This window comes from Echiichthys vipera (assembly GCF_963691815.1).
Source record: "Echiichthys vipera genome assembly, chromosome: X".
Lineage (NCBI taxonomy): Eukaryota > Metazoa > Chordata > Actinopteri > Perciformes > Trachinidae > Echiichthys > Echiichthys vipera.
In genome coordinates, this window is record NC_139825.1 from 37164210 (window position 1) to 37178562 (window position 14353).

At 42.5% G+C, this 14353-nt stretch overlaps 1 protein-coding gene across 2 annotated transcripts in view; it reads right to left on the reverse strand.

The window, feature by feature from the left end:
- The window catches only part of lrig1 (leucine-rich repeats and immunoglobulin-like domains 1), a 43323-nt gene that overhangs the window by 19723 nt on the left and 9247 nt on the right, over positions 1–14353 (reverse strand). Inside the window, exons 2-6 of one of the 2 annotated variants that reach the window (XM_083939227.1) lie at positions 9658–9729; positions 8614–8688; positions 2272–2409; positions 2037–2180; positions 430–573 (exon numbers count right to left, since the gene is read on the reverse strand). In XM_083939227.1, the coding sequence (XP_083795353.1) occupies positions 430–573; positions 2037–2180; positions 2272–2409; positions 8614–8688; positions 9658–9729 (573 nt within the window). The remainder of the gene's footprint in view (positions 1–429; positions 574–2036; positions 2181–2271; positions 2410–8613; positions 8689–9657; positions 9730–14353) is intronic. The other variant, XM_083939228.1, reaches the window with a different exon arrangement.

Sequence of the window (14353 nt, forward strand, 5' to 3'; positions counted from 1 at the left end):
TAAATGACTAAATTTACAGCAGCATTTCTGAAAGATAACTTGCAATTTGTGACCATTACTGTTATTTTACATGTAATTAAAGAAAAAAGGTGTGTATATGCAGGAAAAGGTTTGTGATAGTAGGCAAGTCCCAGTAAGTACAAAACGATCTTATTCTAACAAGGTTAGGTTGTTGAGTATTCCAGTAATAGTCAGTAAATTGTGAAATTAGGATTAGCCTATCAGGTGGTGCCAAGCTATGTGCTGCACTCAAACTCCATAAATCAGATGCTCAGTTTCAAATATTAAGTTAGATATTATATGTGTTATGACTACAGTGTGGGGTGTTTTGTGCAAAAGACCAAATCAGTCATATACTAATATAATAATTGGTAAATGTGTAGTTTTGTGTTAATGAATAATTGATAATGTTTCAGATTTCTTACGTACAGGACTTTCATCTTGGCCAGGTCCCAGAAGGCCCCGTCAGTCAGTTTGCTGATGCTGTTCCTTTGCAGCTTGAGTACTTCCAGGCTGGACAGACCCTGGAATGTCAGACCCTCCACCTGACGAATACGGTTCCTGTTGAGCTCACTGCAAAGGTGGACAAACAAAATTGTTGCAACTGATCGTGGGAGATAAAATATTCAGGCGCTTAATCATACAAATTTTAAAGAAGGAAATACACTTTTCCCCCCTTTTGAGTTTTTTTGCCCTCCTTCCACATTAGCATTGGAGTCAAATCCAAAGAAACCTGTAGCCTGCATGCTTCAGTTGGAGAATTTTACAGTTAAAAAACCTCCCAGCTTAACAGGCATTCCTGAGTGTTCTCCTTTTCACCTGTGGCATGAGGCCAGCACTGTATACCCACAGGCTTTAGCTTACAACCAAGGGTCAAGTTATGACTATGAAATTACACTGATACCCTCTTCCACCAAAATAAGAGTGTATATACAGTTTTTTTTAAACACGGAAAAACAAGCTACGTACGCCTTTCTCTTTTTTTTCTTGGGTCACATTCAAACCGGAGAGTAAGTAAACAGTATAAAGCAGCATGGAGGCCAGTGACAATGTTACAGTGATTACTTCTGTTTTATATCTGTTACTTATTCAGTCTCTCTTTCTAACTCAGCACAAATTCATTTGGACTGATGTCCACTACTACTGGAGACAGATGCAATTCGAGCAGAAGTTACCGACAAAGGAGACACGCATCATAACGTTGCACTGGACAAGAGGTGAAAATTGAATACTGCAGAGACATTTGTCACAGGAATGAATGCAGATTGTAACAGCAAAAGCCATATGTTAGTGGGCTTCCGTGTGAGGTGGTATAAGGTGATTTTGTACATGAGGCCTGAGATGGGTCTGCATGATGTAACAGTGAATCTGTACATTTGGTATGTCGGTGTGAAGGCTGTAAAAGACCCCAGGTTGGGGAAAGATAAACATCCATGCAGGTGTTTTTGTGTCTGATGTGCATCACTATGAGCATGTGTAGATACAGTGCCAAACGGGGCACCTGTCCAACAAAAGACAGCTGGGGAAACTACTGAACCCACAGTGGAGGGAAGACTCCCATTACGCGAGTCCCTTTGCTCCCCAGAATGGAGGCGTTGAGCTACAATTGGGTCGACCTCACTGTTACGCTGGAGGGAAGACTGACAAAGATAATGGATCACGGTGTGGGGAATGAACTTACCACTTTGGGGACGTGGAAGAAAGCAATAAATCACCAATATTATGGGTCTGGTGTTTACATAGTCAGCTCTTATCTGGCCCTAGAGGTATAGCTCACGCTAATAGCGTTCCAAACGTTAAACACACAGAGCTCTATCAACAGACACGACAAACTATTCCTCATTTAAACTATTAATTATTTTTGATTCTGTCATTTATCCAAAGGCTTTAACTGGAAAACTCATTCAATTTCATCCTAAACATGAATGTCAAAAATAAAATGTTTCTACAGGTTGTAACTGTTCTGACAGATCAAAACACAACCTTGTCAGCACACTAAATGGGTTGTTAAACTTATGAAATCTAGTGATACTCACAGCTGTGTGAGCCTCGGGAGCCGGAAGGCTCTCACGGGAACCTGGCTGATGCGGTTTCGGCTCAGTCTCAGGACTTGGAGAGTCGAGCCCAGATGGTCCAGAGCTCCAAGTTCCAACACGCTGATCTTGTTGTTGCTCAGGTACCTGAACACAGAAGCGGGAAATTTATTTAAAGTATCTACAACTTTAGAGATTGATGTTATGTGGAACAGTAATACTCAGAGATTGGACTTACAAGTCTCTGATTTGGAGGCCTGCAGGAAAGCAGTGCCCTCTGAGCTCAGTGATGTCATTATTGCTCAGGTCCAGGGTTTCCATAGAAGTCAGCTCTCTGGTCCGCGTGCCGTCTATACTGCGGATCTTATTATGATGTCTGGAAAATAAAAAAACACACACAAAAGGCATTAGGTGAGGCTTAAATTCCTACTCAAAGACATTCAACTACCCTACAAAGTGTCTATATCGCAATCCCTGCTCAACCTCAGTGTCCTTTTCCCATTGCTCCCACGGAAGACACTTCAAATTCCCCGCCTTCTCTAAAGCCTCTCTTTGACACAAAGAGCGCAGAGTACACACAACAAAGTGGTCTTCATTCACCGCAAAATGTGTACTTTAAGAGCTTCCCAACAGAGGCGGGCCTTCTTTAAACAATTCCAAGAACACCTGTGCTTCTCCACAGAGTTTAGACGCGGAATCTATTAGATAGAAGAAGCCTCAGTGATCAACCAGAGCCACTTGAAGAGTAATTCAGTGTGCATGATGAAATCGGGAGATGACTGTGTGATTCTCAATAAGCTCTGGCCAGAGGAAAAAAGAGTGGGAACTACTGACTAGATAACAGAAGTAAAACCCACAAGCACAAAATCATGTGTACGTAAAGCACAATAAAAGACACCGGACACAGAAGAAACTCAATCGGCTCTAATAGTGCAAACATACACACACAAATGTGTACAACAGACATATAATAGGCAAAGCAGACAGACATCACAGAACACAGCGACAAATGTGTAGAGTATATATAGAATATGTAAAGCAGAAAGAAAAGCTTCTGTCTTCCTACACCAGGTCTTTGTGTCTGTGTGTTGGTCAGTGTAATCTGAGCGTACATGAAAGCCTTTGCTTGGTGACACATTTGACACATGCCTGGGTGCTAACCAGGGATGGGGATTTCATTTGGTATCACTTTAATTTACCCGACTGGTCTAAAAAAAAAAAGGTAATTACAAAAAACATTCTCTCTTTTACTCCAAGGACCTGTGTTTAAGCCCCATTTTCCAACATGGAGCTGACCTGCTTGGGATCCATTTTGCCAAACCTGATGACTCACACGCAGCGCCTCAAGTTAAGCCATTAACACAAGATGCAGGGAAGAGACATATCAGGCAGTGCATCACCACGGTTTTCCCAGAGGTTGGGCATTTAATAAGTTGTCCAGCATTGACTTCTTGTCAAAGAGAGATCTAAAGTGAACTTAATTGCACATCTTAAGATCAATGTTCCTGATCCATGGAGAGTTTGACAGCATTCGAAAAAACAACTTGACAAAATAGTTCATACTTAATTAAAGCTTTAGATTGTTTTCTGGCTGCTTAACATTTTAGGAGGGTGTGTGTGTGTGTGTGTGTGTGTGTGTGTGTGTGTGTGTGTGTGTGTGTGTGTGTGTGTGTGTGTGGTTGTGTGTATGAGTGTGTTTGACAAAAAGGAGAGAGAGAGAGAGAGAGAGAGAGAGAGAGAGAGAGAGAGAGAGAGAGAGAGAGAGAGAGAGAGAGAGAGAGAGAGAGAGAGAGAGAGAGAGAGAGAGAGAGCAGGTGTTCCACCAGTCAAACTCGTCAAAACAAGGTCAGTCCCTCCTTCCCGTTTCCTTTCTAGCCTTCAGCCAGTAGATGGACACACACTCACACACACAAACACACAGACATTTATTGGTGTCTGAGAAGAGGAGGGGTCACACCACAGTGGCCCACCTGAATAAACAGTGGCAGAAATGGTCAAGGATGAGCCTTGCAAGCACGCCTGGCCACACACACACACACACACACACACACACACACACACACACACACACACACACACACACACACACACACACACACACACACACACACACACACACACACACACACACACACACACACACACACACACACACACACACACACACACACACACACACACACACACACACACACACACACACACACACACACACACACACACACGGGACAGAGCAACAGACAGTGGCTACAGTGAGCCTGAGCAGAGGAGGGAGGGCAAGAATGAGGGAGGGAAAGAATAGGGGAGGAGAAAGGGAGGGGGAGGATGAAGGGGTGAGGTGGGGTCAACAGCTGGTGACCTCTGATGGGAAAAACAGATCAGTCTCAAACTGGTGGGAGAGGTTGACCTCTCTCAGTCGTTCTCTCGCCCGTTCTCCTGCCACCGCTCAAACCAAATTCCCTCCCTTCCTCCCTCCCAGAGTCAGAGCCCAGCTGCGTGTGAGAGACAGATAAAGCCTGGCGCTAAATGTGTTTGAAGTCCACACATACAATAGTAGCGTTTATAAAAACTGATTATCATACGGCCAGTGACATTTCTGATAAAACAGAGCCGGGTTCAATCTTGTTCCCTTTGATGTCCATTCGCCTTGATTCCACTTAATTCCAAATCTCATTACGCTGCCCCATTGACCATCTGATTATCACGAGCCAGGCTCATTTTGACACTTCATTTGACGTATGGAAAGTGCATCAGCAGTTTACACTAGCAAGCCCATTCTACGGTTTCCAGTGTCATCTCTGGGGGAGATTGTTAGGCCCCTCCCTTGCGTTTGAAGCTAGCGGTCGGGACAAAAGGAGAAATCAGATCATCCAGCGGGCCATATGATTTCTATCTTGAGCTGTTTTAAAAGGCCCGCTTTGATGTTGACTGGGGCCGGCAATGAGCATGATGGGAAAGTTTGTGCTGCTCTGCTGTCCCTTTGACACTTTGTTTTTAAAAAATTTGTAGTTGTTTCTTTTTTTGCCATCCTGCTGCAGCTTTCTGTGTGTCTGTGGAATGCCAGTGGGCTTGAGAAGTGCATTGTGGGACTGTGGGAGCCTGGCATACTGTTAGTTCGTCAGGAACTTCTACGTGATCAGAATCACTTATGTTTGAATTCAAACAATGCTCTTAAATTGATGCATCCATTGATTGTAGTGATAAGTGACCTGTCCAAAGAAAAGTTTACACTGCAGCACTACGACCATACAGAATTCCATGCTGGCAGCAACAATCAGAAAGAACTGCCAGACATGAAAGTAAAAGGAAGGGGATGAAAGCAGGAAAAAAGGGAACAAAACACCAGCTCTCAACCAAGCCAGAGATTGAAGAAAGAAGGAAAAAAGAAAAGAAAGCAGGGGGAAAAAACCTCACCATTCCTCTTTCTTCTTTTTTTAAAGACAACTGTACTTGTTTATAATTCAGAATATTTCACCCCCACAGGAGTAAGTCAAATTCTTTGTAAGTACAAACTTTCAAAGATTCTGAATCAGATTGTTCTGAATAGCATTGTGCTTGTATGATTACAGTCTGATGAAGATCGTAAAAGTTAATCATCACTAATCTTGCAGGTGCTGAATAACCTAAAATCTGCAAGAACTATTAAATATAAATAAAAACAGATGTTTTAATAACATTTCCAGTGAAACAATATTATCATTTACATATCTGTTGCCTGTTTTTGTATTTCTGCTGAAAAACCACATTATAAATACTGTGTCTAACTACTGGCATGTTTTTTTCAGTCCAGTGTGTGGCATAGTAGGATAATGGCAGTAATTAAAATCATTTTGTACTTTCCGTAGTACTTAGTTTGCTTGACACCACAAACTTAATTGAACATTTAGAGAGCCATAAATCCTGAAAACTTGCCATTTACATTATAGATTTAATGTGTGTAATTTTACAAAATAATTAAATCAACCAAGGAGGTCATATTTTCGGTTCTGTTTATGCTTTGTTTAATTTTCAAGAAACTTGGTGAAAGGGTGCAGCATGGGCCTAGAAAGAGCATATTAAAAATCAAAGTGGATCCAAATCATAGGGCGGATACAAAAATTATTTTCAACTTTCATTAAAATTGAAAGATATTGCGTTGTTCTTGCATTCATGTGGTGTTGGAATGATCTGGAAAATGAGTTTCGGCTGGGAAAATTCACACTGCATTAACATTGAACATTGTGCTCACCCAGTGTCCTTCTTGTTCACTTAGTAATTTCCACCAGAGAGCACAAACCTTGTCAACAGCTAGCAAAATGATACACCCAGAGGCAGTCGGACAGTAGCAACCACATAAATGAGCTCTCAGCCTCTTTGAGAGTTTACTGTTGGATGAAGGGCTGAAGACAGATTCTCAGTCCATTTGCTTTTGTGTGTGTGTGTGTGTATGTGTATGTGTATGTGTATGTGTATGTGTGTGTGTGTGTGTGTGTGTGTGTGTGTGTGTGTGTGTGTGTGTGTGTGTGTGTGTGTGTGTGTGTGTGTGTAAACCACTGCCCCACCCAAACCTGTAGCCAGATGACATTCCATACAAACCAATGGCACAGGGGCACTACCCTGCTGAGCACATACGCAGAAACTCTCACACTCCAGAGTGCTAGTGGTTGGCAAGGGAGATGGAGTGCAATGGATTTACTTTTGGGAATAACCCTGAGCATGAGATCACCTCTTGCTTCTCTTTTCCCCTTTCTTTGCCTCTCTAGGGTGCCTCCTACTGCCTCCTTCACAACTTCTTCTTAACCATTCCTCTTTCGCCATGTGGTGATGTCACCCTGATCTGACACTATTCACATCCCCCATCCCTTCGTCCCTCCCTATTTTCTCATCCTTCCTCCCCTTCTCACTGTCACCCATTTTACTGTAAGCCATGTGACTGACAGCTGCAGCTGCAAGTGCTTCAGCGGGCCTTCACTTCAGCTGTGTGGCTTTGTAAAGATCCGACCCTCCCTCCAACCTCCACTCCCATCAGGCCTACAGACCTTCCCCTAGCAACAGGCTTCAAGTCAGGCCAAAAAAAGACACCCCGATCATTTGGAGGAGCTGCGACTCGGCACAGTTTGTGTAAGTAAAGGTGAACTTACTCCAGTCTGTCATGCATTGCATGCAAAGTCAACACGAGTGTGTGCTAAACCATACAGATCCAGACTGATAGAAAACCGAATATTACACAATTACAACAGCTCAAACTTTTTGGAATCATGACAAGTTCTAACAGACAGATGTAAAAAGTTGCTTAATCAAACCTCAAATTCCTCTTACTAACTGTTCACAGCTTACAGAAATGTTCTGACCAAATAAATGCATCATAATCAATTCTGAGCAGTGACACACTCACACAAAGCTCACTACCTAAAATGATATGAGCATAACCAATATTACAGGAACCAGCAGATGCATACTTTACTACTAGGCAGTCAGCAAGCATGCTAGCAACGTGTGAAAGAATTATATACAGAATGAAGCTAACTGTTAGCACAGGACTAACTTTTTTGTTTCAGGCTGAATAAGAATGTTCCCTGGTCACACAAGAGGAAAAAACTATGGCATACTGGAAAACAACCTGATAAAGCTGAAGCGCTGTCACAATTGTGTGTGTTTGTGTGTGTATGTTTTATTGGAAACCAAGAAGCGTCGCCATTTATCTTGTTAAAAGAATTGTAATAAGCTTTCATATCATGATTTTTTTTATATCAGGCTTATTTTGGTGTAACCTTAAAATGCCTTTCATTGTACCGTTGTGTGCCTCACATTCCTTTAGACATTCTTGATCATCATAACACAGAAAATAAGTAGTGCATTAACACTGTAGAGTTAAATAAAGGGGTTGAACAAATAATGAGGTTGTGCTTGTGTAAGTATGGTGTTAACCATTTAAGAAGTACCTTATTATTATTATTTCCTGAAATGTAACTTCAACCTTCAAAAAGTATTACTAAACTCTACATGTATTACCATAATCATAATCTTCAACATGATATAACTGTGTGTTTCCCCCTGGAGGCTGCATTGACTGACAACTTGAATAAAGTTAATAAACTATCACTTTCTCGCCATGCGTTTCCTTCAACAGTGAGACTGTTGTTGATGGACGACTGAGCTTACAATTGTGACATACACAAGCGCACACACGCCCTTCCCAAATAGGGCTGTAAATCTCCAGTGAGATGTCAGTGCAGGCAGTCCCCACAGGCCCAGTTTCACAACTGAGAGCAACCAAGTTGGAACTATGTACAAGCTGACACTCCAAACAGCCAGGACCACTCGCTGTAGACAGCTAATAAGACGACTCAGTTACCTGACCACATACTAATCACTTAAGGCAGAGTTTGAGTGGGAAGTTGAATATAATGATAATCACATTCATGGCCAATTTGCATATGTATGCAGTATAACTTCTGAGAAACAAAGGTAAATGCATCCTCCACAGACATCAAGAGACTATTTCAGGAGCATTTCAGAGAGGCCACTGACCTCTGAATACAATAACGGAGAGTTAGATAATTCTGGTACTGTGTTAAGCAGTAAATTGTAAGGTACTTACAGGTAGAGTGATACAATCTTGGAAGCACCCTGTCCTAAATCTGGTATGGAGGTCAGCTCATTGTGGTCCAGCCGCCTGAAAGTGATAAACATAGTAGTGGGTTAGAGAACAAATCTTTGCCCTGAAGAAAAACAAAGATATACACACGAATGATATGTTGGTGTGAGGTTAGAGGACACACCAGAGGCATTTCCCAAGTAGTGTTCCAAGTGAAAAAGGAAGGAGCACAGGAAAAAGTCTCAAATCTCAAATTTAGAAACAAAAACAGAGTCTGTGTCAAACTAAAAAACTAAGCCCACTGTTTGTTAAGTTGTACCTGTAGTTTCTACATAAAATGCACATGCTTACTGAGATTGCCACATGGTTGCCGGGGCTATTCCGAATGCTCCATGACAGGAGGCTAAATTCAATCAAACCTTGTATATGTCAAAAGTTTTAAAACAAGACTTGTCACGTCTGCCGCAGAGCAAGTAGCAAGTCATCCTTTTAAAAAACAAAAATAACACGGGAGTAAAACAGAATTCGAGGAGCGTATGACTGACTGGCCGGCCTGCCAAAGATGTCACCAGTGTGTGTATCACCAGTTAGCTTGTGCATGTGTGTGTACGTGTCTTGTATGCTGGTGCTGAGTGACACAGAGCCAAGCCCTCTCCTCACCATATAAAATATTTACAAGGCCAGCGTTGGCCACAGTATCAGGTGGTGGAGGGGAGGCTTAATATAGAAAACCACCACTTCATTCTCAATTGGATTTAGTTCAAGGAAACACATACGAGTATGCTACTAGGAAGTGAAGTGAAGCAACCATGGACGTTAATAATTAAGTCATTGATAAAAATCACTACTGACACTCATGGATTAAAATGAAAAACTAAGAGAACTAACATTCAGAGTTTAACATTTTAAACTCTCACTACAGAGAAAACGAGTCTCTAACAGGGCTACACACACACACAGAAATCCATTAGTTAGTATTTACTGCTGATTGCCTCAAAGGAAATCCTCTGTAGGCTATGTGTGAGTATTCTGTCAGTGACTACTTACAGCTCTCTCAAGTTGGGAAGGCTGTCAAAAGCTTCAACATTGATGGCAGTCAGCTTGTTGTGGCCAAGATTTCTGAAAAAAGACAAGAAGATATAACTAAAAAAAGCAGTTTAAATCCACACATGCCTAAAAGCAGACAGGAGGAACACTGAATCTGAATATCGCTTTTATTGCATTTGTCAAAGGCATTTTTCAGTATTTCAAATAAGGATCCTGATCAATAGCAACAATTATTTCTCCCATTTGACAAACAGCCTCATCCGTCCATATTAAGTATGCCTGAAAACACTGCAGTTCATCCATTCAGCTGGCCTTCAAGGAGGGCTGAATCAATACTATCGAAACAGAGTGTCTCTCTCCTGGCTCACTTTCCAAACATAACCCACAGGCCATTCATCTGCAGCAGTCAATTTGCACTTAAGGCTAACAGTGTATTTAATAGCTGGCACTTGACTTGTACAGAGGCTTATTACAGAGTGATTTGTCCAGTGATATAGCGTTACCACCTTCAGAGAGTCAGAAGGAAGGGATTATGTGTGTGCACCTAACACCCATCTGCATTTCAGATCAAACTTCCCACGCTATATGAATCCAATTTATTTATGCATTAACAACTGTCGCACACCTCCTGCCTAGCTGCCATGCGGCCTGCTGCCTGCCTGTTGGCAGAGAAGAGGCTGCAGTGAGAGTGCCGTTTGTGTTTTTGTGGTGGGGTTAGGCTAGACAAGACAAAGGGAGCCCACAGCCCCGGGCCGCCTGCCTCCCGCCCCTCCATCTCTCTATCCAGACGTGAGAGACAGTCCAGGAATGTTTCACAGGCCTGTCGAGAGATGGCTGCTTGTTCCCAGACACTGGGGACACTTTTACCTGATGTAACACATTCCTCACCCTCTTGGCCCACTGTGGCCTTAAAAGACCACTGTGGGGGATAAAGGGGGTTTAGGGGCTGAATTCTGTGGTGGTTGCTATTACATCATGTAGTTTATTCTTTATTTTAAAGCAAGTAGCAATGGATATTAGGAAAGCTAATGTGCAGGAGGCTGGGTAAATACCATAGCAAAACACTGTTATTGTCTTACTCCACTTGTTGTGATTTATGTCTATTAATCTCAATCTCAGTGTCACTTGACAGATTTCCCTTTCTTGTCTTCTGCGCATGATTGCAGATAATGACAGTCTCCCTCCCCAAATTGTTCCACCCGCTTCTGTGTGTGTGTGTGTGTGTGCGTATGTGACAAGGTAATAGCAGAGCATGTGTCTGCCCTGCAGGCACAGGCCTGACAGGGAGGTGTGCATGTGTCTCTATGTTATGATCATTTACTGGAGCACCTCCCATCGCGGCCCAGATCACTAAATTGTCGTCCCCTGCAACAGGAGGCAATTACCTCGTTATGGTGAAGCTAAGTGAAAAATCACACAGCTTTCCTATGGACCGCCGTTGCCTGGAGGTACGTATATATCACACACACACACACACACACACACACACACACACACACACACACACACACACACACACACACACACACACACACACACACACACACACACACACACACACACACACACACACACACACACACACACACACACACACACACACACACACACACACACACACACACACACACACACACACACACACACACACACACACACACACACACACACACACACACACACACACACACACACACACACACACACACACACACACACACACACACACAGGAGCACGCTGTCATCTGGAAGAGCAATCAGTAGTTCATATCAAACTGTTTTTGGCACAAAACAAGAGATTTTACTATTGAACTTTGCATTACAAGCAAATAAAGATCTAGCGACACCGCCTTCAAAGAGCCTTTCTTAACATTTTAACATGTAGGAAATTGGCTAGGCACATATGGCCCTCCCTGTTGTAAGCAAACGTTAAACAAAAGTCAATATTCATAGGCATGGGATTCAAAGTTTAATTTGAAGAACAGGGCAAAACAGAACAAAAGGTTGACTAAGAAAAAAAAGCAAGTCACGTTTGAGAGCCAAACCTGCCGTACTGGTGCTAAAGGCCACAGTAACAAACAAAACAGGTCCTTTGTGGGAGTATGCAAGCATGCATGTGCCTCTTTCTCGGTCACCGATGGTGTTTACACAACTGAGCCTTTTCCACACCATCTCATTCAAGGCCAGATTTATTTTCTTGCCTATCAGATCAGATAAGTTTCACAGCGTTTTAACACCTACTGTATAAAGCGATGGTGATAATGTCAGTTTCCATCGCTCCCTCCCCCCCCCCCCCCCTCTCTCCTGAGAAAGGAGAGGTTAGTGGGGGTGGGGGGGACTCCAGTGCTAAGCGTAGTTAATGCTTTCCAGAGAGTGACCTTACAATTGTGCTTTTTCTGGAAGAAACCTAGAAGTCATTAGAGTTTTGACTATGAGAGATGTATGCACCAACACCAGCAAAAACAAACATGAAGAATGAGAAACTTTCAAACAACTTGTCAAACTCCACACTAGGTGCAAAAACACAAACCACAAATGGCACAACAACCTCTATAGGTTAACATCATATAATTCAACCAGCTGGAAAGGGATCAGATGGGAACGGTCGCTGTGATTAACCGTGGCAAACACTACAAAACAGTTTGGCTTAATGCTTCAAACAGAGCATTCCATTGTATGGTACAAGTAGTTTATACAAACAGGCAGGCCTGTTTGACATTAGTCAGCAGGATCAAAATCAAAAGCTGTCTCTGCCAGGTACTTAACCAAAGAAAGTGTGTGATAATTCAAGACTGCACGTTGAGCCAAATCCTTTCTTTCCCACTGATTCAAGCTTTTCTGACTGGTGTACTGATGCCAGGTGAGCACTTTGTACATTGATTAAAAATCTTGTTAAATGATTCACAGTTTTAAAAAGACAATAATAACTGTCTTTTGGTTGTTGTTGTTTTTTAAGGATTCTATAGTTTTGAAGAAAAAAAAAAATATTATCCAAATCCCAAAATTGAAAACCGAATAGCTGCACAACAAACAAATTCTCAAATAGTTGAGTCGGGTCTAGTCCTAAAATGCACACAGCCAGTATTCAGAAGCTATGCCTTTAAACGAGCTGTCAGGACTTCCGTATGGTTTCGACACAAAACAAGAGGGCAGCAGGGAAGAGGTCTTCTCTGGGATAAATAGGTACAGTTACACTCCAAACCTTAAACCCCAGCTGCCACAACCCAAACGCCTCTCCACACATTAACCATTAACATTAAACAAAAACCAAATATATTTATATGTATAGCTAATAAATGTTATGTATATGCTAATAAATAAGATGAGGCTATTTGGTTTGTTTAAGGACAAGATATAGACCTGTTCTAGAGGAAAGGTATAGATATCCTTTATCCTCCTGAAATGACTTCTGTTGTGATCTGGCCCTGCTGGGCCCCTGAAACTGGTAGTAAGGGCGCACTCACACTGTCCTTCTGCACCGGGCCAAAACCGTTTTTTCGGCTAAAGCCTAGTGCGTTTGACCAGTGTTAGTGCACCCGCTCCGCGCATAGCTGCGGCCCGCCTGAGAGAGGTGGGCTTTTGTAGAGCGCGTTTGCACATGTACGAGCACGAGCGTGCGCACGTGTACAAGCACGAGCACGAGGCCTACGACGGTTCTGACATAATTCATGTGTGCCTGTTCGGACATAGAAAATAGAAGGACGGACCATGCGCGGACATTTAACAACAACAACAATGGCGGCGAAAGGTTAACGTTGGTGTGATGCGTTGGTGGAGTGTTTACTGCAGATTTGGTCTGATGAAAATATTCAAAAACAGTCGACAAGACGCACAAAAACTCTGAGGTCTATGGAAAGATTTGTAAACAAAGCGACGCATCGCGATGACGTCAATCAATGCGTGTGACGTGTTACGGCGTGATGACGTATGGACAGCAAGAAGCATTTGCGCGAGGCCCAGGCAGTGTGAGTACAAATGGGCCTGGGGCACGGGGGGAGAGGGAGGGGGGACAAGTACCCTAAAGCCCGGGGCGTGGTGCGGAAGGACAGTGTGAGTGCGCCCTAAGATGTGATTGTGGCCCCAACAGGGCTCCAGTCAGAGGGCCCTTGTCAGTGAGTCATTAGTTGATTTAAGTCTTTTACTCCCAGAGTAATAGTAAATACAAGCAGTACAGAGGATAAGCTTTTCTGAAATAAAAAACAAATAAACAAATACATGAATATATTAAATATTTCTTATATCCAGCATTATGTAACTTAAATCTGCATCTTCTCTAGATCAGTATTAAACACAAAAGGTAATAATGTCCTCTTACAATGTGATGATTTTATGAAATCACATTGAATCACATTACCTGAACATTTACAGGAATACAAGGCAGCTATAGGAGCTAGCCAGTTACCTTATCAATAATTTCCCTCGGGATAAATAAAGCTTCTTGAATCTTCTTGAATCTTGAATCTTATCACTTAGTGCAACTGGTTTGGGATCAGACTTATTACTGAATGGTGTTATACAGCAACACAAATAACACACTTAACCCAGTGCATACACTTAAAACAACATTACATCATAAAATAGTCACGTTATTGTGCTTCATGAATCTTGTAACAGTAAGACCATAACTTGTATCATCAGTGACTACAACCGCACCGCGATCGTCGGTAGGAAAAGTAACGAGACGCGCGAATTAACA